A 23,303-nucleotide genomic window follows, 5' to 3' on the forward strand; every position below is an offset into this window, starting at 1 on the left:
CTAACACCAAGCAGCTCACCAGCGGTGTAAGATCCTGGGAATGCAAGCAGCTAGCTGGAAGCCCCATGGCGTAAGACTGGCACCGGAGAATGGGGTCAGGAGCAGCGAGCACAGGGAGAAACACACAAAAAGGCTGTTTCAAACTGTTTTTCTCTGGAAGTCCGCTTCCCCAAGCTGCAATATACGCTCTTCGCTTGACACACGACGTTCAGGTGCTCTCCTTGCATCCTGCAGCACTCAGCTAATCATGAGATTACCAGGATACTTTATTTAGAGAATACTTTATTAGTTTCTGTAATCAAACCCATGTAAATAAGACCGTACATATTTAATACAGTGCGTTACCCCTGTACAAATGGAAAAAAAATTAAGTTTAACATTTCTAGACCAATATGGCTGTTAATTTCTGTACAATGCCAACTCACACTACAAGTGGGATACTTTTTTCCAAAGTTGACATCACAGCTAAAGTTTCCAAAAATTCAAATTATATATATATTTATATAAAAAGATAACCAATAGCAATTCACTAGGCATCAATAGCAGCAACAGCCTCTCCAGCTTCTGCAGTCATTTGAACAAAATTATACACATTAGACTTTCAACTCACTCTTCCTTCCAAAAAAAAAAAAAAAAAAGTAAAAAAAAAATCCCAGAAGAAAACAGCAAATTCTGCTACTGATGTGGTACCTGGTGCTTTTTATTAGCTTTTCAATCATTGTCTGGAAAAAACCTCTAGAATAACATTATTAAAAACAGCTCCAGTATAGCACAGTCACTACTACATATCATAAGCAGGTACAGGATATCTTACATTCACAGAAGTATCATACAGTACTGTCCTACAGCTATAATACTAGAGGATACAATTAAAAAGGCATTATTTGACTTGATTCTACTTTCCAGCACACTGTGGGCAAGGAGGTGGTGCGACGCAGCTCTGATATAAAGAATGCACCTGTTCGATAAAATTCATTTTAATCCGATAAGGTTTCTTTTATTCTTGTGGCACAGTTCTAAGTGCTCATTGCTGTATACAGACATAAGCTGGAAACCGTTTAAAGATCACTCGCTTCATATAAAGATAGCTGGACAGGGGTGAACAGAACAAATCTGGCTATTGATGCAGTTAACTTTTCAGCTCCAGAGGTGAACAACTGAGGGGGGAGCGGGTGTAGAGAACACAGGTGGCCAAGTAGCGGTTTCATATTGTGATCTAAATACAGTATATTGTCATCCAAGAAGCAGCGGCCAGCAAAGCACTGCCTTCAGAGGGAAATTCAACATCAGGGTTACCCTCTGCGTTATATTACATCGGGCGTCACACGGGAAGGGCAGCTTTGCCAGCTAGGTGAATCCCTCTGCTTATTACGAGCTAGGAGCTTCTTAAGTCTCTAAAAACTTCACGCCCATTACTTGGCCCAGCACCATCTTCAGATCTGCATGTTCTCATACTCACGGGTTTGTAAGAAGATAAATAGCAGCTGAAGATCAGAAGAAAATAAGAGTATTCGTCTTGTCAGCTAGGAACGTCACTCCCCAACCACCTGCTGCCCTGCTGTGCTACTCCGCAGGGCCCGCTTTGGGAAGCGCACAGGTGTGTAAGCCAAAACCCCCGCGCACGTGTAAAACGTGCACACACACTACCAAAAAGCAGCCTCCGTGCTGTCAGAGAAGATAAAAGACCCAAGAACCTAGAAGCTGAGCTGGATGAGCAGCAGTTTAAATTCATTACTGCCGCTAGCTTCTACGTCCCTTTGTGTTGTTTAGAGCCCTGCGGGGAGAGAGAACTGTTGTCTCCCCCTCGGGGCTACAAATTCATGCTGCTGTCATCTCACCCGCCCTCCCCTCCTCCCCCACCTCCAAGGAAATACAGCCTCTAAGATTTTGTTTCTTCGGTTTTGATTGCCTGAGGTTTGATTGGTCCAGTTCTAACAGGTTTTGTTGCTGCAGCAGGTGCGGGGGTAGGCTTTTCCTCGGTTTTGTCTTGGCAGACTCCTGAAGAGTCAGCAATTGCCTCGGAGGGTTTGCTCCCGTTCTCGTCCACTTTCTGTGCTTTGCCTCCTATGGGTTTGCTCTGCTGCTGCTGCTCAGAAAAGAATCTCTGGGTGGACTGAAGTACCTCTGCTCTCTGCTTTGCCTTGAGAAAGGGAGAAAATATATTTACTGAAGAGATGGCACAGGAATAAAAGTGACTTCACAGAAGCAAATCCTACATGAAAGGACTGACCGCGTTGGGCAGACCGTGCTAGAAAGGCACGTCCATCCAGTTGCTTCCCAGAAGCTACCATATCCAGCACTTGGCTCCTCAGCAGTAAACATCATAACTAGACTTCCCTGGCTCTTTATAATCCTCACTCCCCCCAAAGAGAGGGCCAAGGGCAAATTTTAAGCATCATCTAACACCTTTTTATGCAGCTAATAAGCATTACAGAACCTAAAAGTACCAACAGCCCACAGCAGGCTCCATCTGAAGCTTCACCCCACAGTGTCAAACATGACCAGAAAACATCTCTGCACACCGCGTGAGCCCCGACACTGCCCCAGCTACGCAGGCACTAAGGGCCACGCCAGCTGTGTCTTTTCTCCTGCCCCTCACTCTGGGCTTCCTGGGTGCCCAAAGTTTCCCCTTCTGCTCGGACAGACTTTGGAGTCTGCAGTGCTAACGCAACTGAACCTGATTCAGGATCGTGCTATGTGAAGCTGAAGCCTCAGCTGCTTCCAGCTCGAGGCAGGCACTCATTTTGGGAAGCACGAACTTCCTGCAAATGCATCCCCAGGATCCTGCTGGTAACCTCAACTCGCACCCGTTAAGGTCAGCCTTTGTGACCAGGTGTTCCAGCTGCAGCCTTACACCAGGCCTTTCATTTGGCAGTGCAGCACTGGGCACACAGAGGCTTCAGAGCAAGCACTTGATTCTCCTGCCCACACTCGGGCAAAGCAGGAATCAAAATTCAAATCTTCTGGGCTTTATAGTGCTGTTTCCAATGCTGTCACATGCCTTTTTAACACTACAAAGACCTGCCTAAAGCAAGGAACCCCAACCTCGATGCAGACACTAAGCCTCCACGGACCTCTTGATCAGTATTTTATGCATTTTACAGAAAGCCAGGCAGAAAAACAAGCAAAAGCCTGGAACAAGGGGTCTTGGTTTCAATACTGTGCAGTTGTCTCAAGAAGCCGAGCTAGTAACAGAACAGAAAAATCTGTGAACCCTGCTGTGATGAACTGCAACAAGTCTGATTTTACTGGAGCCAGACAGACACCTGAAATCCTCTGTGTAATTTCACACATCCCCTGAGGTTAGGGCTAGAAAGCTGGATGATTTGATCACAGGCACCCAAGCGTGACAGAATAACTTACATTCTTCTGAGCAGCGCTTGCAGGGAGATTCAGAAAACCAGGACTGCACGTCTGTATTTGCTGTGACAAGTTCGACTCAATTTGCAATACAGACTCAAGACAACACACTAAGCATCACCTGTTATGCCTCCAGCTGGCATAAACTGGGGGTAGAAAACAAATCCTGGAGGTTTGGCCTATCTGAAGGGGTAAATCTATTCTGCTACAACCAGAGCTCATCAGGTTGTGGTGTAAATGCCTGAAGTAACTAGGAAAATAAAACTAACATTCACACTTTTAAGGAAAAGGTACAGCATTGAAGAGGCTTTCAGGGTAGGGCATAACTGCATTATCTGAGCATTCCCTAGGCTCCCAACCTTAGATGCTATCGCGCTGGGGAAACTTGGTGTGCTAGCTCTAAGGAACACCACGGAGCGTAGAGTGGAGTGGAGACACCACGGCTAGGCTCTGTAATCAGGTGGGGCCTCGATTGTTCTTGTGCACAAAGCTGCACTTTTTGCCACCCTAAGCCAAAGACCTGTCATGTTTTGACAAATGCTGTACCCTAGTGTACTTTTTGCTCATTATAATATCATTATAATACCAAAACACACCTCCATCCCAAAAGCTACCCGCCTCCAAGGTGCGACCACCCCTCACTGAGCATGCGCCCTGAATTTCTCGGAGCCTATTACTTTAAACGGAGACGGGAAAACTTTACACCAATCATAACTAAGATATGCTTGACTAGAGCCACTCAAGCTCCACCTAGAAGACAGAAAATAATATAAATTGGCCCAAGAGAGAGGGGATGTTAGGGAAGATACCATCGTCAGGGGAGATACCATCCCAAGGACATACAACATCCTTAGGACCTCCTGACTCCTGGGATCAGTCAATGGGCTGAGCCTCTCTTCCCCCCCCCATTGGGACGCCTTTGGGTGAGATCTGAATATTTGCTTATAAATCTCTATAGAGTCTTTGATCCTTTTAACGCGTTTATTTCTAGGCTGCGCACCTGTAACACCTGTAACACCTGTAACACCTGTAACACCTGTAACACCTGTAACACCTGTAACACCTGTAACACCTGTAACACCTGTAACACCTAGAACCCACACCTAGAACCCACACCTAGAACCCACACCTAGAACCCACACCTAGAACCCACACCTAGAACCCACACCTAGAACCCACACCTAGAACCCACACCTAGAACCCACACCTAGAACCCACACCTAGAACCCACACCTAGAACCCACACCTAGAACCCACACCTAGAACCCACACCTAGAACCCACACCTAGAACCCACACCTAGAACCCACACCTAGAACCCACACCTAGAACCCACACCTAGAACCCACACCTAGAACCCACACCTAGAACCCACACCTAGAACCCACACCTAGAACCCACACCTAGAACCCACACCTAGAACCCACACCTAGAACCCACACCTAGAACCCACACCTAGAACCCACACCTAGAACCCACACCTAGAACCCACACCTAGAACCCACACCTAGAACCCACACCTAGAACCCACACCTAGAACCCCTGTAACACCTGTGTATTTCATGCATACTAGCTTGCTTTTGCAGATAGTCACTATCACCGGCAATCCAAAAGAACCTGATTATCTGTTGCTGTAATAAACCATACTTGATTGCATTGTGATAGCTCTCATTAATGCAACTAGGGTGAGGGTGGTTATCCGTGATAGTTCAGTGTTCTGAATCTAACCAGACCCCCAGACGGTTAATGCATTGTTGGTGAATGTCTGAACGGACCCCCAGGTGGTTAATACGTTTTTGGTGAATGAGCGGACCCCCAGGCGGTTATTACGTTTTTGGTGAATGTCCGAACGGACCCCCAGTTTTGGTGAATGTCCGACTGGTTCAGTACTCTGAATCCAACCGGGCCCGTAACGGTTAATCAGCTACACCCCTTTAACGCGACACAGGTAAAGCACACTCTTTGGCTTGAATGCCTCAGCACATGGGTTATGGCAAAGGGAGCTCTTCAGCACCACCTATCCTCACCAGCAGTACCCTGCAGAAGACAGGTAGATGAGCTACGTGTACAAGTGTCCCTGTGCAGACTCCCTGTCCTGCAGTCTCTGCCTCGGTAAGGAGATCTGGCCTCATCATGAAGGGTCCCAAAGTGCTCTTCACCAGGAAGTGAGTTAGCAGAGTAACCTAGAAGCAAGGCTGGCTGGGACAGGAGGGTTCATGATGCTGCTCAGGGGTGGAGGAGATGTGAAATGCCAGCTAGCAGTCAAGTTCGTAAGCTTCATTGCTCATTCAAAAATCCAGACTCGAGAGGTAATTCTCAGCTTGCCTTTGCAGCAGTGGTTGCTTCACAACCATTCCCCACAAGATCACTTGAGAAAGGAAGCTCCTTGCATTTTTTTTTAGCCTCAAGTTCCAATTAATGGAAAATTAAAAACACAAAAACCAAACCAGGCTCAGAGAAGATCTGTGTCCAGCTGCTGAAGGACAGGCTACTGGCTTTGTGTCCAGAGGCATTTTAATTAAGACACGATTTGCAGACACATTCCTGCCCTACAAGCTGTCAAGACTGAACTGGCGTTAACAGCGCTGCAGGTCAAACACTAACCTTCATGTCTCGTTCAGCTTTCACCACAGCCTGGGCCTGATTGCCTCTGGCTCCAGACACTGATTCACAAAGACCTCTGGCCACACGCAGTAAATGAGGGTGGCTCATGAGGCCTGTGATCATCTGAGATGGCATCTGACTAGGCAGTGCTAGTGGCAGCCTCTGAACAGGAGCTGGGAAGGTGTTAGTGTATGGGGCTCTTACCAATGGAGGGAGCAGGTTAGGCTGAGAAAGGATCTATGTGGGGAAAAACAACAAAAAGAGACGTTTAGCAAGTAAAAAACTGCCAACTAGATTGCACGTTGGCGTTACTTTAAAGGGGAAAAAATTGCCTGCTCTGCTGTCAAACTAATGTCAGGAAAATAGGCGTTTATGTTGAGAAGCCACGCTTGAACTGCAGAAAAACACAGCACTGTAATGCTGCTGGGCCTTCAAGTACCACTGACAGCTTAGAAACAGCACGCAACAAGGGACAAGATGCAGGCAAGGCAGCAGAGGAGCAGCAGTGAAAGGAAGTCCTGAGAAGTCTGTGTAGTTTCTGCTAGTTGCAATCCAAAAACCAAATCCTAACTCCCGCAGTCAAACACTCCCAACACTAAAAACCAACCAAACCTGCAGCCTGGCTCCAGTCATCTCCAGCAGGGACACAGCACCCTGTTAGAGCCATGCTCCCTGGAAAGCTAGAAGCAAGTCAAACCCTTTGCAATCAGCCCTGCTTTGAGCAGGAGGCCCGACTGTATGATCTCCAGGGATCCTTTCCAACCTGAACTGCTCCAAGAATACTTCAGGGCTGCATCTCAGACACCCACAAACCTACTTTGTCTTTTAACAGTTAAGATGTGCACTGGGACCCTCCTGAGGCACAAAACTTCTCCCCTTCTGCAACCAAATGGCCTGCTTTTGCCAGAATGAGGTGCATTACAGCTGTGTGGGGAAGCCAGCAAAACAACTGACATCATTCACAACTTCTAACAGATTCCTCAGCATGCACAGAACTCCTGAAATTAAACACACCGTAAGATCTGTACTAGGTAACAAGATCAGATTTTTTTTTGCCTTGATCTTGAGATCAGTTTCCTTCTGCATTTCTTTTTAATTTTCTTTTAAAGGATTTCATTTTGCATCTCCCCATGATAAAACCTGAGGGAACACAGCTAAGCTGCGAAGTCAGTAGTGACACAGAGAAATAGATTTGTCTGTAGGAAGCCACCAGTTGCCTACCTGTGGTGCAAACTGTGCAGGAAACGGCTGTGTCATCCTCACGGCAGCAGCTGCAGACTGAAACTGCTTCTGGTAGACAATGCTGTTCATTTTATTGGACTGGTTGTTCGGACTTGTAGAACTGGCCCTAAAGAAAAGGAAAACGTCAGTCAGAATCACACTGCTCTCAACCAAAAGGATGCATCTGTCTTTAGTTGCAACTTAACTAGAAATACAGCTTGGCTGGAGGTGAACAAAGGTGGAAAAGCCTTTAAGAAACTGACCAAGTTGCAGAGTTCTCATGCACAGCATGTGGGCAACGCATTTTTACTTAATGTAAAATGAGCAGCAAGGCAACAGTGACAAGGAAGCCAGCTAAACTCCATGCACACAGTTTGTAAGCTTACAGACATTTGTTTAGTTTTTACTTTTGAGCTCTTAGGTTTTTCTGCACCTTCCCAGTACCTCCACACTAAAAACCAAAGGTTTACGGTAAGCCTTGCTCAGTTGTTAAGAGGAGAGTCATCTCACATAGGATTTAAGATATATACCATCAAATCAGTTGTTCTAAATGCTGACTAGCTTGCGAATTCAAATATTTTTTTCATCCTTCTACGTTTTTCTTAGGTGAAGTATTTCAGGCAAGACATCAGGATTGCATGTAGGAGGTCAAACTAATTTCTACTTGACTAGAAAAGCCTGGACCACTTTCAGCTTGCCCCAGTGAAAGCCACCAAATATAATTACTATGCACGGGAGTGCAATTTTCAAGAATTTTCTAGTACCAGAGTTCCATTTTTAAGTTCTTTCAGCCTATTCATAACTTCACCCACAAACATCCCAATAAATTCACCATGAAGAGCACTCTGCCTATAAGCAAAATTCTGTTAATTCTGCCAATTAGCCAAGTAAACCTGCCAGTAGCCTACTAATTTCTCTTGTGAAAAGCTTAGAAAACCAACAATCAGTGTAAGATCTGTAACAGAACTGTCTCCACAACTAGTGCTCTCTGAGGTGTAAGCTTTGATGTGTTTGGTTGTTTGGTTTTAATTCTTACTTTACTCTCATGTAACAGTCTTACATTTTACCCCAAAGCACCTCTTCTTTGCTCACTTCTGTGTTTTCCAGGTCATTTTAGTTAACTTGTTCAGTTCCATGTAATTCATACGTATTTTTAAGGTCTTATTTCAGAATTATTTTATTCTAGCTAAGCATAGCAGATCTGATCACCTACTAGAATGTTCCTTTTAAGCTAAGATTAAGCATTTTATTTTCCATTAGTAGCCCCTCACCACAGACCTTTCAGAATTGGCTGCTCATATACAATTAGTTAAGTTTTCCAGATGTGATTTCAAGGAATTTTGAGCTTAAAAAGAGATTTACCGGAAGGGACTGGAGGTTGGCGTAGTACTTCTACCAGTAACTGGTGGTGTTCCAGGTTTAACATCGATACCACCCCCAAATGCCTTCAGGTCCATTTCTGATATCTGAAAAGCACAACAATCAACATGTTAATTCAGTAGGAGCAAAGACAAATCAAAACGTTTCAGGGTTGAAATTTCCTCACCACAGATACCACGTGAAAATATTTAGATACTATCTGAAAAATGCTGAAGGGAAGAGTGCCATAAAATAAGCCAGTTCTAGAAAAAAAAAAAAAAAACACAACACAAAAGCACAGCAAAAATGGAAGTCATTCACATGAAAAATCTCCAGACTTTAAATGGAGCAATCCATTTCACACATTATTTTGCAAACACAATCAACAAAATAAATGAGTCTGCAACAGTGTCTTTCCACACACAGCTATGAAGCATAATGGCAAAACAACTAATCCTTACTTGATTTATTGTTGACTGCCTTTAGCAGAACACGATGGAACCCTTAATGCAAGGCAGCAAAGACACCTAAGGGAAAATCCCCATTCCACTGTAGCTTTCCCTCATTTCTTGTTGAAGCAACCACTATTATTTTCCCTGACAACTATAGCCAGAAACAAGCTGCTGCTTGGAAGATGGGCTCGAAAACTGTAAAGGTGAAAGGCTTTTGGCCAGAACCTATGAAGCTAGAAAACTACATGGTGCAAAATCACTCTGTTGGTGGGTGACAACATGAAAACGTGATCCATCTGATCTAGAATTCTGGTTGCCATTACTGTCCAAGACAGGGAATTAATTCTTGAGAGAGATTTTTTTTTTTATCACAGCTCTAAAATATTGGGACTGCAGGGTTGCTTTGTGTTCTAAAGCACCCTAAAATCTAGGCCACAAGCTGTAAGAATTTCAGGGGCAGCTCCAGAGACAGATTACTTCCTGCTCCAGGAAAAGACCTTGCTAATCTGACAGAAAGCTTACAGCAGTGTTCATGTTCAGTATCACCAATCACTGCCACCTGAAAGTGCACTGCAAGTGCACTGTGTTGTACGCTATCCAAAAACCCCCAAAGCCTACAGATCTGCAATTCCATCTAAGATAAGAGACCATGTGAATGGAAGCCAGTTTGCTGAATCAGAAAGATTTCATTTTTTGACATTCACTCTTGGATTGTATGTCAGGACAGGAAAAAAACAAACAGTGCCCTTACAAATGTAGAAGGGAGTTAGCTAGAGTTATCTACACATGGATGCATAAGCTTCTCTTGCAATGTTTTTCACCACAGCTACCTGACTGGAATTTTCTGTGACTCTCATCAATCAACCTGGAGGACAGGACAGCATTAGTGAAGATTAGATCTGCCCTAAGCCTCAAGCACTCCCTATTTGATAGGGCAACAGTATATGGCAGAAAAAAATCCATGCAGCAGGTGGCAGCATTACAGATGAATTCAATGCATTTGGTGGTTTGGAAGCATAAGTGAAATCTGGCAGTTTGCTCCAGCATGACACCAGAAAAACACTGACAGAAGCAGAAACCAGCCCTGACATTGTAACGTTGTTTGCCTGCTTCTCTGACAATGGTTTCTGTATTACCTTCTATGTGGCATCCCACATGAATAAAGTACCCTGCTAGTCCACAAAGTCATTACCAAACGAAGTATTCTTACAGTGCAAGTGGACTAGCAGCAAGCCAGCCACTACATAAACTTAGCTAAACCTTTACAAGATGCAGAGCCAGTCACTAAGGGACTAATCTCAGCTGTCTTTCTTATTTTCCTCTCCCAAACTTTTAAGGTCAAGGAAGGTTTTTAGATGGCACAAGAGTCAAACACAGGTTGCCACGCTGGTACTATAAAACAGCACAGAGTTGTGTTGTGTTATTTTTTGTATTGTAGATTTATGGCTGTTATCACCTTTCCAGTTGCAGCTATCATGCTGTGTTGAGTTCCTGCTGGGATTAATCCTCTGAAAGGCTGGGTTACTTGTGCAGGTCTGCTTAGATTTTGCGCTGGCGCTTGTGGTGGTGTGTGCTGTAGTGGTGGTTGTAAAGACTGGGGCAGGGCAATGAGTGGCTGTGCTGTAGATCCAAAGTTGGGCAAAGAAAGCTGTGATCCTGGTAAAGGTACCGTCACCTGGGGGGAGAAAAACATACAGAATCACCAGTAACATATACACAAGGGTCATTATTTAACTTTCTTTACTAGCTCTGTGATTTCAGTTCTAGTCAGGGTGAATGGCTTAACGACTCATAGGATGATTTGGGTTGAAAGGGGCCTTCAACATCATCTCTGGTCTTCGCATTTCAGAATAAGTTAACATTTAACTCCTAACTGCAACATCACACAATGGGATTTCCTTGCATGGATAAGTAAATGTAATTCATTTCAGGAAGTAAAAGCAGAATGAAACAGCCAGCTTCCATTCTCCCCCCTTCTTTTAAGCTTCAAATAGTTTTAGTCATCAGGACACTGTTCGGGATCACAGCTAAATTTTGCTTTCCAAGAATCCCAGTAGCCAGCATTCCCAAGCTTTAAAAAACAAAAACACATTTGCCTCTCGCTTGTCTGCATTAACAGGGAATGCTGTGGGCTGCAAACATCACAGAATGGAAGTGATAAGCATATGAAAATACCATAGCAGTGACCTGACTAGCAGGAATTCTTGCTTTTCCTAGTTTGACCATTAATCCCAAACTTCCAAAATTATACTACGTGACTACAAGAGCATATGACATTCTCCAGATGAGGACAAAACTTCGCAAGATTCTGCTCTGAATTATAGCAGAAAGAAAATATAACAACAGCCATACTTCAACACATTAAAACCATTAACCCTTCTAAAAGGTCCTTAATACTTTATGCTATAGTTTCAACAGTTGAGACCCAATTTTTGAAGGCTTTTCTCAATATTTGTCTTGGCAACTTTTCACATGTATGAAATAGGCTACTATAATAAGCCAGCCCACTGCAAGCTTTGTTTTTAAAAAAGCCACTTAAAATCAAAACTTGAACCAGGAAGCCACTAGGCAGCATGCTGTAAATACAACAGAATGCTTGAACATTGCAAACTAACAGAACTTTCATAAAAGAATGCCAAGAACTTACCATGATCTGAGTTATTTTTACAAACTTCCTAATGTAGTTGCTGACTTGGCTGTCCTATTTGCTTGTATGATCACCTATCTCCTGACTTATCTTTTTTTTTCCTATATATTTCATCTCACTGACATGTGGCAGCTCTGACTTTTCAGGTGAAATTTGGTGTTAACAATTAAGCTACATAAAACACCTTTAGTTTACTTGGCTCTCTCCACCATGATACCTGCTCCCATAAGGGCTGCATACACCTCAACCAATTAGCAACAGCACTGAACCTACTAAATCTTTGCCTGTCACTGGAAAGTGAACTAATTAAGAGAAGGAGGCCAGAGACAAGTGATCAATATGAACTTGCAGGCCATTCAAATCCCAGTAACTCATTTTTGCAGTACTTCTGCAGTAGCTCTTCTATCAGTTTTTAATTCTTGCAGTTTACCCCCACCCCTCACCCCTCACCAACATGCTTTTAAGAAGAATACAATTTAGGAAATTTACCATGCCATAGTTTACCTGCTGGAGAGCACTGGGAGACTGCGCAGTGTTGTAGAAATTGCTCTGGCCAGGCTGTTGAACTTGCCCAGAATACAGATTTGAAGCCTGGGTGAGTGTAGCTCTGGCCTAGGAAGAGTGAAAGACACCATTACTTTAAGAACACTTAAAACAGCTTGTAATGAAGCACATCATTAGCAAGTGGTAGCCTTTTGTCACCTACAATAAAAGGTATCAAAGCAGAAGCTCCAACAGTGATATAAGTGCAAAGATTCCTCTATTCTGGAGAACAATCTTCACTCCAGAGATTATTCTAATACACCTTTATGAAATTAAAAGCACATTCTCTTCCAAGTGTCTCAAGTTTTCTGCCACCTTGACTGCCATGGAATTATTACAGAAGAGGTAGGCTTATCCCAAGCTAGGCAATACTTGATTACTGCATCATCTGTATCAGACCACTGTGGAACTTCAGCATTTTGGAGTATTTCCTACCTGTAGGATGTGTGTATCAATAAGCTGAGAGCCTCCCAGTCCTGAAGCTTGACTAAGTTGATGTTCATATAAGATAGGAATAGGTTGTGTATTAGAAGTCTGTTGAAATGCCAGGCTTGACTGTGCCTTCGCAAGCTCCTGGTGTTGCACTGTTGGGAAGTTGTGTAAGGCCGTACCAGACAGGACCACTGGTGATGGCTGAGACAAACCACTTTGCATAAAAGCTTGCTGGGACCTGCAAGAGATTGGAGCATTAAGTATAAAAATGAAAACAGAGATCAACAGCCACCAAAAATTTAAGAACATGGATTATATTGCTGAAACAGAATTAGAACACACAGATTATCCAGGTTTTCATTTGAGAAGGGTAGATTTTCTAGTAATTCTGCACACAACAAAATAATAGATGCTACTAAATCCCACATAAAAATGACTGAGCTTTTTATTTAAACCCTACAACCCTCTGCACCATTAAAGATGTGGAAAGGTATTAGTCCTCTTACTAACAGCACAACCCCAAAGTCCACTCATACTGGTGTATGCATGACCAGATCAGCCAGAAGCATTTATTTAATCTGGACTGCATGCCAGACTGATTGTGTTTCTGCAACTAGCCAACTGTTTGTAACATTTTTTTTTTTTGTCAGCTGTGAAAAAACAGGCAATATTTGGTCCAACAAAGTCTTCCGAACAATAGTCAGCCAGCCAAGCCTGTAGTACCAGACAGAAAACACATGTTGATCTGATAAACCCTAAAGCCACATACTGCATCTGGAGAAACGGATTCCTCCAGTACAAAAAGTGCTCAGGACAGAGAGGACTGACTTACAGGTTAAAGGATTCAGGATACATGTGTATTCAGTTAAACCCCTGCTGAGTCCACCTTGTTTGGCTTCAGCCTTCTACATCACAAGGAGGCTGTTCTACATGCACTTGCAAATACCTCTGAGAAGTTCCTTTGCAGAAGTAATTAAAGTGAAACTAACATTCGTCAGAATACCACTATGAATAATTTCTGGTAGGAACTGCAAGGACACTTTGGAAAGGCTTACAGTGTAAATTTCTCTGCATGCTGATTTGTTTGCAGACAAATTCAATGCCACTTGAAATATACTGGTCCTATTATCATGTCTTGTAACAAACAGAAAGCATTTGTTCTAAAATGTGATCTCCTATCCCCTGTGCATCTGGAATGAAATTTCCACCACTCTACCTTACCTGTGGGGTTCAAATTATGATTTCAAAGTGTTTCTAGACTCCAGTGCTGGTTTGATCAGAAAACAACAAACAAAATACTGAATTAAGGAGTCAGACTTTTTTTTTTCCCCCCAGTTCTCTTAGTATGGAAGACTGGGGATGTCTCCAGCTTTTTAGCCTGGTTTTCCAGAGATACAAATCTCTGGCGTGATTTTTGAACCATAATTTTTCAACTGTATCTGCAGATGCAGACTACCCACTCTTCATACAGCTTTCAGGCAGCTGAACAATGAAAGATTTTGAGGAAGACAGGAAGATGAGGTACCTATTGAACACAAGACACAAGTCTGCAGGGAAGCAAATTCTGTAATTTCTGCCACCCAAAAAGGAAATAAATTTACATGTGCTACTTACCTGTAAGGTTGCAAGGAGGAGTTGAACAACTCTTGGGCTTGTGACACAGCTGGTGCTGCTCCTAAACTCAGCTGAGCTTGATGCTGTCCTTGCAGAGGTGCATAAATGGGGATGGGGATCTGCTGAACTGAAGCAGGCTGCAGAAAGAAGAAACCATTAAATATCTCCGGATAAAAGTCATGTAGAAAAGCTACAGTCAAATGTGTGCCAGGATCTGTGTAACAACTTTTCAAGTAAAGAGAAGAATTTAAAACCTCAAGGTTGCATGGAGAGCCAGTATTGCACCTGTTCCAGAAAATACTTTCATGTTGTGCTTTATACTTTTGGTGAAAATAACCAGGAGAACCTGAACCAATCATTTAGATTTGGGTACAAAACAACTGTGCAATACCCATACAACTTTGTACCACAACACTTCATACGAACGTGCACTTTTACATGAAAGCGCACTGAGTGAAAGCTTATTCTCTCAAATTTTATGACAATTGTTTTCAATCACAGTAGAGAAGCAGTAGAGATAACTTGAATGTACCAGTATGAAATAGCAATGACAGGTATGATCTCATTTTTACAGTCTTCAGTCCTACTCTTGCCTGCTCCCATTTGCAGAGTTTTAAAGTCAATGTAGATAAGGAGAGGAAGAAAAAAATTCCCACGTACCTGTGAAAGCCCTGGCTGAAAGCCTTGCTGTTGGGCCAGAGAAGGTGGTGCCAAACGCGCATGCTGGGTGTTGAACAGGTGACTTGTATCCATATAAAATGCTGGAATTTGAGCTGCAGTACCTCAGGAAGAGGAATACAATTAGTATCTGTTTCCAAACATTTCTCTGCTAAACAAGTTTTCAGCAAGATTTAGAGACGCAGCCGCTATCAGTACTTTCCAGTGTGACAACTACCAGCGAGACTGGGATAAGAAACAGAACTGAACAGCTGGGTGCATAATAAGCTGTGGTATCTTTTCTTTGGTATCTATTCATCCCCAGAATCTGTCAGTCTTGCACATGCATCTTCAGTCCCATAAATTTCTTAGGAGACAAAACAACAGATTCTGGCCAAAAAAGGCACTTGGGTGATGAAAGGGGAAGAACAAGCTCTGAAGTCATGTAGTTTAGGTTAGTTATACATAGAACTTTCTTTTAAGAAAAATGCCATGCTTATAAGCTATTGTGGCACTTAATAAAGTCATCAAGATTAAGTCATTCTTCGTCTTGAATATTGATTTAAAATTTTGAAATAAAAAAGGTTCATCAAGAGGTGCAAACTTATCTTCCCTCAACGAACTAACAACATGGTATTATCATTATAACAACAGACACTTGCCATCTTTCTGTCCTTATTGCTGATAAAATGAGAATTAAATTCATTTATCCAGCTTTGTAACTCCAATAAAGCAACCACACGGCTTCTCAGCCGAACACTGTTACCTGCTGCAGACTGAGACACGTAGACCTGGGGACTTTGCTGTTGCTGAGCGATGAGGGATGGCATGCAGCTCAGCTGGGAAAAGTGACTTGCAGAAGCTAGGCTGCTTGTCTGCAACTGCTGTGGTTTCACTTTACATATATTGGGAGGGTCTGAGGTGCTTGCAGTCTTTGTACTCAGTGAAGAGGTTGTGTATGTTCCAGCTCCTACAAGAGAAACAAGAGGTGTATTGTAAAAACAGCTGAAGACATTCCAAACCCTCATCTTCCAGTGGTCAGTTTGGTGACATCTATGCAAGCATAAGGTGCTACTAGGAAAGAACACTGAAACCTAATGCAGCCGTTGCCATCACTGTATGAATAATTCCATATTCATGGCAGAATAATTCCTTTAAGTTACTTCTCCCTTCTCAAGCACAGGAGGACTTAAAAGTACCAAAGTAAACATGTTGGTCAATTATCCAACAAAATATTGCAATGTACAGTGGCTGTCACTCTCATGGTCGAGAGGCTGGCTCCAAAGAAAGTTATTTTTAAATCATTTCAGTTGAGATTTTGACATATACTCTAATATTCCTAGTTGTGAAGATCTAATCAGATCCAGCATCTTTTGTTTGCTGCAAAGAACCAAGGTGGGAACCAGCAATGCTTGTGGAGAGCAGTCAGACACTTGCTCTCCCCAGTACAAGGGAGATTTGCTATGAGCTGTTGAAGCCTTGAGTCTCAAAGTGAGAGCACAAATGAAAAATAGTACTGTAACAGGCTGGATGAAGTGACAAAAATTTGAAGCTGTCTGCTGGAAGTCAGTGGCTGTCAGAACTACCAGCTGCTTAGAAATAAAAAAAAAAAAAAACAAATTTATTTCCCTCCCTTCGTTCAGATGAACAAAATGAAACCATTAAGTCAGCCAAGAGGAGAAGTTTACCTCCTCTTTCAAGTCCACATAAATAGCATAAACAGAGATGTCCTCTAAATATTCTTTTCAGCTGCCTGAAGTGAATCAGGGGAAGGATCTCCTTGTTAACTAAGAGGTATTTGGGAAGCTATTGTTCAGACATTTCATGCTCGCAAAGCTGACAGAAGTCTTGTGCATTAAATGTGGTGGGAATCTAGTCTCTTGAAACACATAACCAAGGAACAGGACAACATGATACTGCTATCTTGCCAGCCAGTACCTGATAGTGAAGTTGTTGGTGTAACTGACGCTACAGGAATAGGAGGCATCGATGCACTAGAGAAGGAGCTGTAAGTACCACTGTTTGGCCCAGCGTTGCTGCTGCTACTGCTGCTGCTGCTGCCACCAGCTATGGGAGACGCTGCTGATGTCACCGGTGAACTCTTCTCCCCCATGTTTGGGGAATTCTCCCATGCTTTGCGTGCAGACTCCATCTATTTAAAAAGAAAACAAATTTCCTCATCTATTAGGAAGTTCAACCAGTCAGTCTTCAACTTTTAACAGTTATTTTTAGTTCAAAAGGCAACTCAGGCTTCATGCGAGCCTCTTAAAAATCACCGTAATCGTGCAACTCTGTTCATGCAAAAAGCATACGGCCTGAAGTTGGAGCTTCTTATCTGTTCCAACTGCACACGTGCACAGTTCATGATCTTAACGTTCAATACTCAAAAGAGAATTCACCCACTAATTTGGCTTGGTTTTGTTTGACATGGAGAGCAAAAGGCATGGGAAGCTAAAGAAAGGCACAAAAGAATCCAGATATTTCCACAAGTCCTCCACTTACAAGTATTGGGTCTTTTAAATGAAGCAGCTCCTTACTTTCTTGCTATGTCATCCGTTTTGAGTGACCACCAAAAATACCTAACGCACACTTCAGTAAACCTGAAAGCAGTCTCATGGTCAGATTTCCAAAGCAACTGCTTGTCAAAATGTGATCGTGAGCTGCTGACACAGCTTGTGCACACTGCTTTACATGAGTGCTACAGGCGCTTCACACTCCTCTGTTTCTGTAATAATGAATTTCATTCTTGCACAGCAAGGAAGGTGGAGCTTCCAATAAATATTTTGTACAAAATTCTCTTCCACCAGAAGTAGAAGGAACCATTGCTTAATGCAGCCAACAATTTAATTATCGCTAGAACAGATGCACAATGCTGTATCTTTGAACTGAGACACTTTTGATAGACTAGTGAAAAGGAAATGTTAATGTTCAGACCACACCCATCAATTTAAGTGCTCAAACACAGTCCATGGACATCCCTACAACCTCCAACTGTCCTCTTCCCTTGAAATGGAAAGTTTGTGTGAGCAGAGCTGGATGCCAGAGGCTGTAATCCCTCATGCAGAGTACTGTGAGCTTCTTAAGGCCAGATGCTGTCTTTAAACGTATCTGTAAAGGGGCAAATGCACCCTTACCAGCAAATCTGCCCTTGCTGCCTTGATCAGTAGAGCGCCCTAACTGTGACTCGCAGACTCCTGAAAGTCACACTTTCAACTATCCAGATTTAGCTGCACTAAGCACAGTCTGGGCAGACCAAACACAATTTCTGTTATTTGGCTAGATGCTTCAGGCGTGATAAAAAAGCAGAGCAATGCACAAAGAAGTGGGTAACATGGTCAATACATGTCCATACAGAAAGAAGCTAAGCTCTGCATTCCTCAGAAGAGGAAAGGGGGAAGGAGAGAAACTTTGTTGTACATTAAATCACTTGGAAATAAATAATCTGTTTTCATTTTTGAGACTATCTTACCCAGCAATCACATACTCATACTCAGTTTCCCCATCACAACACTCTCCTCCAAATTGGTTCTAATTCTTGTAGACAAAGCAAACTTCAAAATGGAAAAGGAAAGGATTTTACATAACGTGGAGCACAGGTAAGACTAGAGGCTCCTTTCTGAACACAACACAGGCCTCTGGTAAGACAGAATAATAAATATACCACACTGGTATGAAGAGATGAGGAAAATATCTGTGGACATCTGAACAGAGAATGCATGGAAGCTTCTCCTATGTTCATCAAGTTTCAGGATGTCCTGGAAAAAACAGTAATAGCAAAAAAGCTGGAGTCTACATACTGAATTTTGTCTTCCAAACCTAAACAATAGCAAGATGCCAGGTTATTCCATACCCCTACCGATTATTCAAGTTTCAAATTTATCAAGCTTTCAAATAGCTTTCCCTTTAGAGAGCTCCTTAATCTCTAACTTCTTAAACTGTAAGAGGATGCAAGATAGACTGGTATTCTCTAAGTGCTTATGCGGCACCATCTACAGATCACATACGAAGGAGTAAGAAGCTCTACAGTAAGTGAGGCTGTGGAAAGTGGTACGATTTTGCTGCTCAGCTGGGAAGAGGAGAGCACAGGTTGGAGATCATGGCTACTTGAGGCTGCTGCTTCACTGTTGACCCATCAGGGCCATTCGCATCACATTAATGCTCCAGTACTCACTACACAAGAAGTTAACTGGAGAAAAATGGTTACATAAATATCCTTATGTAAACCAACATTTAGGTGACTGGCAAAAGAAAGCCAAAAATGCCGGATTCCAGACTCTGGTGCCTACACAGAAATTTTAGATTGAAGTCTGGAACATAAAGGGAGCCAGGCACTTCCGTCTGTGATGGCTTTGGACTTTATTTTTCTCAGCATCCTAACTAGCAAAAGCAGTGGCAGGTAAGTGCTTTTGGGATGTCTACCTTAGTAAAGGTTTCTTTAGTGAAGTTGGTGCAAGGAAAACAGTGCTCAACAAGCTTTCTCAGATGAGCACCTTACACCTACACCCTTGCAGAATGATGTGAAATACTTGGAACAATTTTGGCTGAGTTCCTCATCTGAGCCTCCTCACAGATAGCTTTCTGTGATAGGGGATGGAAAAAAGAGGATATGAGAGAGGATTATCCCTTTCTGGAGGCAGAGCTTAGAGACTGCTCTTCTAAAAGACAGAAGGGAATGCTTTGCTTTCTGTGGCTCCAAAAGTACCTTTTAAAAGCAAGGATTATATCAAATGCAAGGAGAGAAGGAGCAGCTCTGCTCTGCCTGGGCCAGAAGGCCTTCTGTAGAAGTGACCATGTCACTGTGCTTCAAAATAAGCTTGTTGCCTTCAACAGTTACAAAAAGGAGGGAGTGTTCCAGTAGCTGGAGTAAGGAACACTGAGTCAAAGCTGATTTTAAATGAGTTTCTGTTCAGCTTTTGATCACAAAGTACTTCAAGGTAGCCTTAAAACACCTATCTGCAATATATTCTGTTATCATACATCCAAGATTTATCATCCACTAAGAAATGAATAAAACCGCTGACACTAGAACTGCAGAACAAAATACAAGTGAGCAGGGCAGGCTGCCCTGTAGCTGAGCAGCATCACATTCTTTGTGGGATTGTGCCGTAGTAATGTTTCTACCTGTATTATGTAGGAATCCAGCTGCTAACCAGTTTGAAACAGCTATTTCATAAAAAAAACTTTCAGGTGCCAGAAAGTCAGATTATGATAATTTGTTACACAAGAATGCAACAGAAAAACAGATATTTTTGTTAATTTACTCATCCCTCCAGCCCTATCCCCATTTTTCAGGCCTGGATGTCTATTGTTTTAAAGTGGTTACATTTTTTTTTCCCCAGGAAAAAAGGTGTTAACAAAAGAAGAGCAAAGATTCAACACAAGATCATTAATAGCTATCACCCATAGAGAACGTGAGCAAGCAGCTGTCAAACCATGCTGGCAAGACTGAAGTCTCACCAGGATTGACAAGTAAATTTCTCCAAAGTGTTAGTTCTGCACCCAATCCCTGTTCTCAGCTTTTTTTGTTTAAATTTAGAGAAGCTAATTTCAAAAATCACTCTCAACACTAGAAGCAGCAATGTTTCTACTAGTTCAGTCACCTGCAGTCACAGTCACAAAGCAGACCTAACACACCCCAAGACCAAAAACTTCTAAAGATACAGTAGCAAAGCTAGAGACCAATACTATGTTAGTGAGTTATACAATGCACACCATCTGAAATCCATCAGAACGGGGAAAAGCTACTCAAGATATTCTCCACACTTGCTCTACACTGAAGAGCAGAAATCAACGGAACATTTACAACACAACAAAGCATGTTCTGACTAACTGATCAAACTGCCCTTCAGTCACCAACACGCCACCTACATTGCAATATGTAGAACTTCAGCCATCCAACTCAAAACACAGGATCACTGCACCAAAATCTTACAGCTACGAAAATCAAGCTTGGCTTACCAAGCAACTCTTTGTAGCCTTTAATACCAAACTGAGCAACTTTCTTTATGCCACACACACCAAAAGGTAAAAATAAATCGGATTCCGATGGTTTGTCATGAGCACTATGGTACAATGCTAAAATGCTAGGATCCTTTTTCAGGGCAGTGGGAGCCAAGATTGGTTGATGCCGAGTGTTAATGCAAAATGGGGTTAGAAATTTAGAATTTAAATGCATCCTTTGATACAGTCTTGTGTTTCAGCCATCCGTTTATATGCAAAAGCAGTTCAGCAGAGGAAACAAAGGAAGGCTCTAAAAAAAGGTTTACCAGCAAGTTCTCCATTAACTTTCCCCTGCATGCAAGAAAACAACCCTTAGAGGGATGTGGTACATACCTTGAGGGTGAGGTCGACGGTAGCGGGAGAAACTGGAGTTAGGCTGGAGCTCTGTTGTAGAGTCTCCCTCCTAGGGAGGGGAAGGGTGTGGGGCAGGGGCACCTGAAAGGCAGGCAACACACATCACATTCTAACTACGTCTATTACGAAAGCCCCAGAAAAGCAAAGCTCAAGCTTTATTAAGTGAGCTACAACTTCTTCAAGGCTTGAGCATTTGGCAGGGAGGTTTTGATAAAATAAGGTGAAAATTTAGTAGGTGGGAAAAGGCCGTTCAGCAGGTGCTGAGATGCTTCTTATCTCTCTTTAAAAGAGACTCAAGACTACGGTTCTGAAGCATCCTTGTCTTCTGCATAAACAAATACCAATTAGCTGCTTTGGGATTTACTTTGAAGCACCATTTTACTTTCCTGGTATACAAAAATTCTTCCCAAGCCAAGTTTGACCCCTTCCGTACCAGTACGGTACATGGGGTTTGGTGACCTCTCAAGTTCTAAGATGCAGTTTCTGAACAGAGGAAGCTACAAATCTTCAAAGTCACAGGACCATGAAACAAACCAAAACAGATTTGTCATCCAATAACTGAATTCAGTTATTTTCTCTTTCAAAAGATGAAAGATGTCAAACTCAGGGAAATAAACTTGACAGAAAGCTATTTCTATCTGTATGGAAGAAAACACTGATGGATTTCCTTGATGTTCTAAATGGAACGCATCAAAAACACTGCAGTGGCCAGCCTACTCCTCCTGATCAGTTCTTTCTCCACTCAAAGAGCACAGCTAACAAAATTCCACCTATCAATGAGATGAGGCTGATCCAAAAGACAGATACTGAAGCTCTGAAGCAGATGATAGCACAGATCGTTTGTGGCCAGGAGCCCCTATGTCCTGCATTGCAAATCCAACTCCAACCTGCCACAATGGAGCACACACTTACACCATTTACGCAAAAGAATTCAATCTCCTCCACTAACCACCAAAAGCATAAATCACACCACCACCAGAAAATCCAGCAGAAGAGTAAGTTCAACCAATATTGCTTCAAAACCGCATTAAAGGATGCTGCAGTAAGCTTAAAAGCATTTCTTTGATGGAATTCACAGACATATTTGTAAAATCTTGAGATTCTACTATTGATTCTTCCTTCCCCCAAACAACAAGTGACTCAATGTCGAGCCAATTATATTTCTGCTACTCCAACAACAAAAATAACAAGATCCAAGTCCCCAGCCTGGTACCAGCAAGCTCAAGACAAACTTGACTCTGCCTACAACACACAATCCAGCTGGTCCTCTCAACTGGTCCAGCACACGCACGCAGCCAGTATCATCGGCTTTGTGAGGACTGCAGATATCACATCTCTATAGCAATTGAACAGTTTAAATCCTGCTGTATGCTTTCAAAAACCATTAAGCTGCTCCCTTCACATGCAAGCACTGTGATTTCCAGCTACAGTTCAAAACAGCTGTTTTCAAAAGCCTTTCTTCAAACTCACCTACAGACCTTTGCTACTTATACCAGGTTCAAGCCCCAACTGCTGCTGAGAACACACTGATTATGTTTATCCCTGTTTCTTCTTTGTTTTTAATTGTCCCTAGATGTTTTCCAGTTTGTGCTCTTCAGCTCATAGTGGTAGTTCACAAAATAAGGAAATATCTGAAGAATTCCAGAACAGATATTAAATGAACCAACTGTCCTTCAGAATAAGACTATTGGATAGTGCACGGCTAGTTATCATGAAAGAAACTCTAGTGACTTGTTTACTGAAGGCAGTATTTTGTGCTTTAAAGAAGTGCAAAAATATTTTCTTGTCTTCCAAGTCAAGTCGATCACTACAATAGACTTACGTTCGTCACCAAAGTCTCCTCCATTTTTGTACTGCTAGTAGCCACTGTGTTAGGATGAGAAGAAGGTGTAGTGTAGTCTGTTACAGACTCCTGTGAAGAAAAATAATTCCATTAAAATATCTCCCTTACCTAAATCAGATTTTAAGTTTTTTTGGACAGAGGTCATCCTTTCTATGGAAGGAAAGCTTATCATGCAACAGAAAGTTAAGAGTTTCATCCCCAAAAGCTTGTCAGAAAGC

At 42.5% G+C, this 23,303-nt stretch overlaps 1 protein-coding gene across 14 annotated transcripts in view; it reads right to left on the reverse strand.

Annotated features, from left to right (window-relative positions):
• Window positions 1-265: 265 nt before the first annotated feature.
• The window catches only part of PRRC2C (proline rich coiled-coil 2C), a 71,190-nt gene continuing 48,152 nt past the window's right edge, over window positions 266-23,303 (reverse strand). For 5 of the 14 annotated variants that reach the window (XM_027463601.3, XM_072041604.1, XM_027463604.3 and 2 more), the window contains exons 24-35: window positions 23,065-23,154; window positions 21,222-21,323; window positions 16,827-17,040; window positions 15,655-15,858; window positions 14,892-15,004; window positions 14,232-14,368; window positions 12,621-12,855; window positions 12,132-12,254; window positions 10,452-10,670; window positions 8,547-8,650; window positions 7,185-7,311; window positions 266-2,140 (exon numbers count right to left, since the gene is read on the reverse strand). In XM_027463601.3, coding sequence (XP_027319402.3) covers window positions 1,880-2,140; window positions 7,185-7,311; window positions 8,547-8,650; window positions 10,452-10,670; window positions 12,132-12,254; window positions 12,621-12,855; window positions 14,232-14,368; window positions 14,892-15,004; window positions 15,655-15,858; window positions 16,827-17,040; window positions 21,222-21,323; window positions 23,065-23,154 — 1,929 coding nt within the window. In that variant the 3' untranslated portion in view covers window positions 266-1,879. Of the gene's footprint in view, window positions 2,141-5,963; window positions 6,201-7,184; window positions 7,312-8,546; window positions 8,651-10,451; window positions 10,671-12,131; window positions 12,255-12,620; window positions 12,856-14,231; window positions 14,369-14,891; window positions 15,005-15,654; window positions 15,859-16,826; window positions 17,041-21,221; window positions 21,324-23,064; window positions 23,155-23,303 lie in introns of all 14 variants that reach the window. The other 9 variants (XM_027463608.3, XM_027463609.3, XM_027463603.3 and 6 more) reach the window with 7 other exon arrangements.

This window comes from Anas platyrhynchos, chromosome 8, assembly GCF_047663525.1.
Source record: "Anas platyrhynchos isolate ZD024472 breed Pekin duck chromosome 8, IASCAAS_PekinDuck_T2T, whole genome shotgun sequence".
Taxonomy (NCBI): Eukaryota; Metazoa; Chordata; class Aves; order Anseriformes; family Anatidae; genus Anas; species Anas platyrhynchos.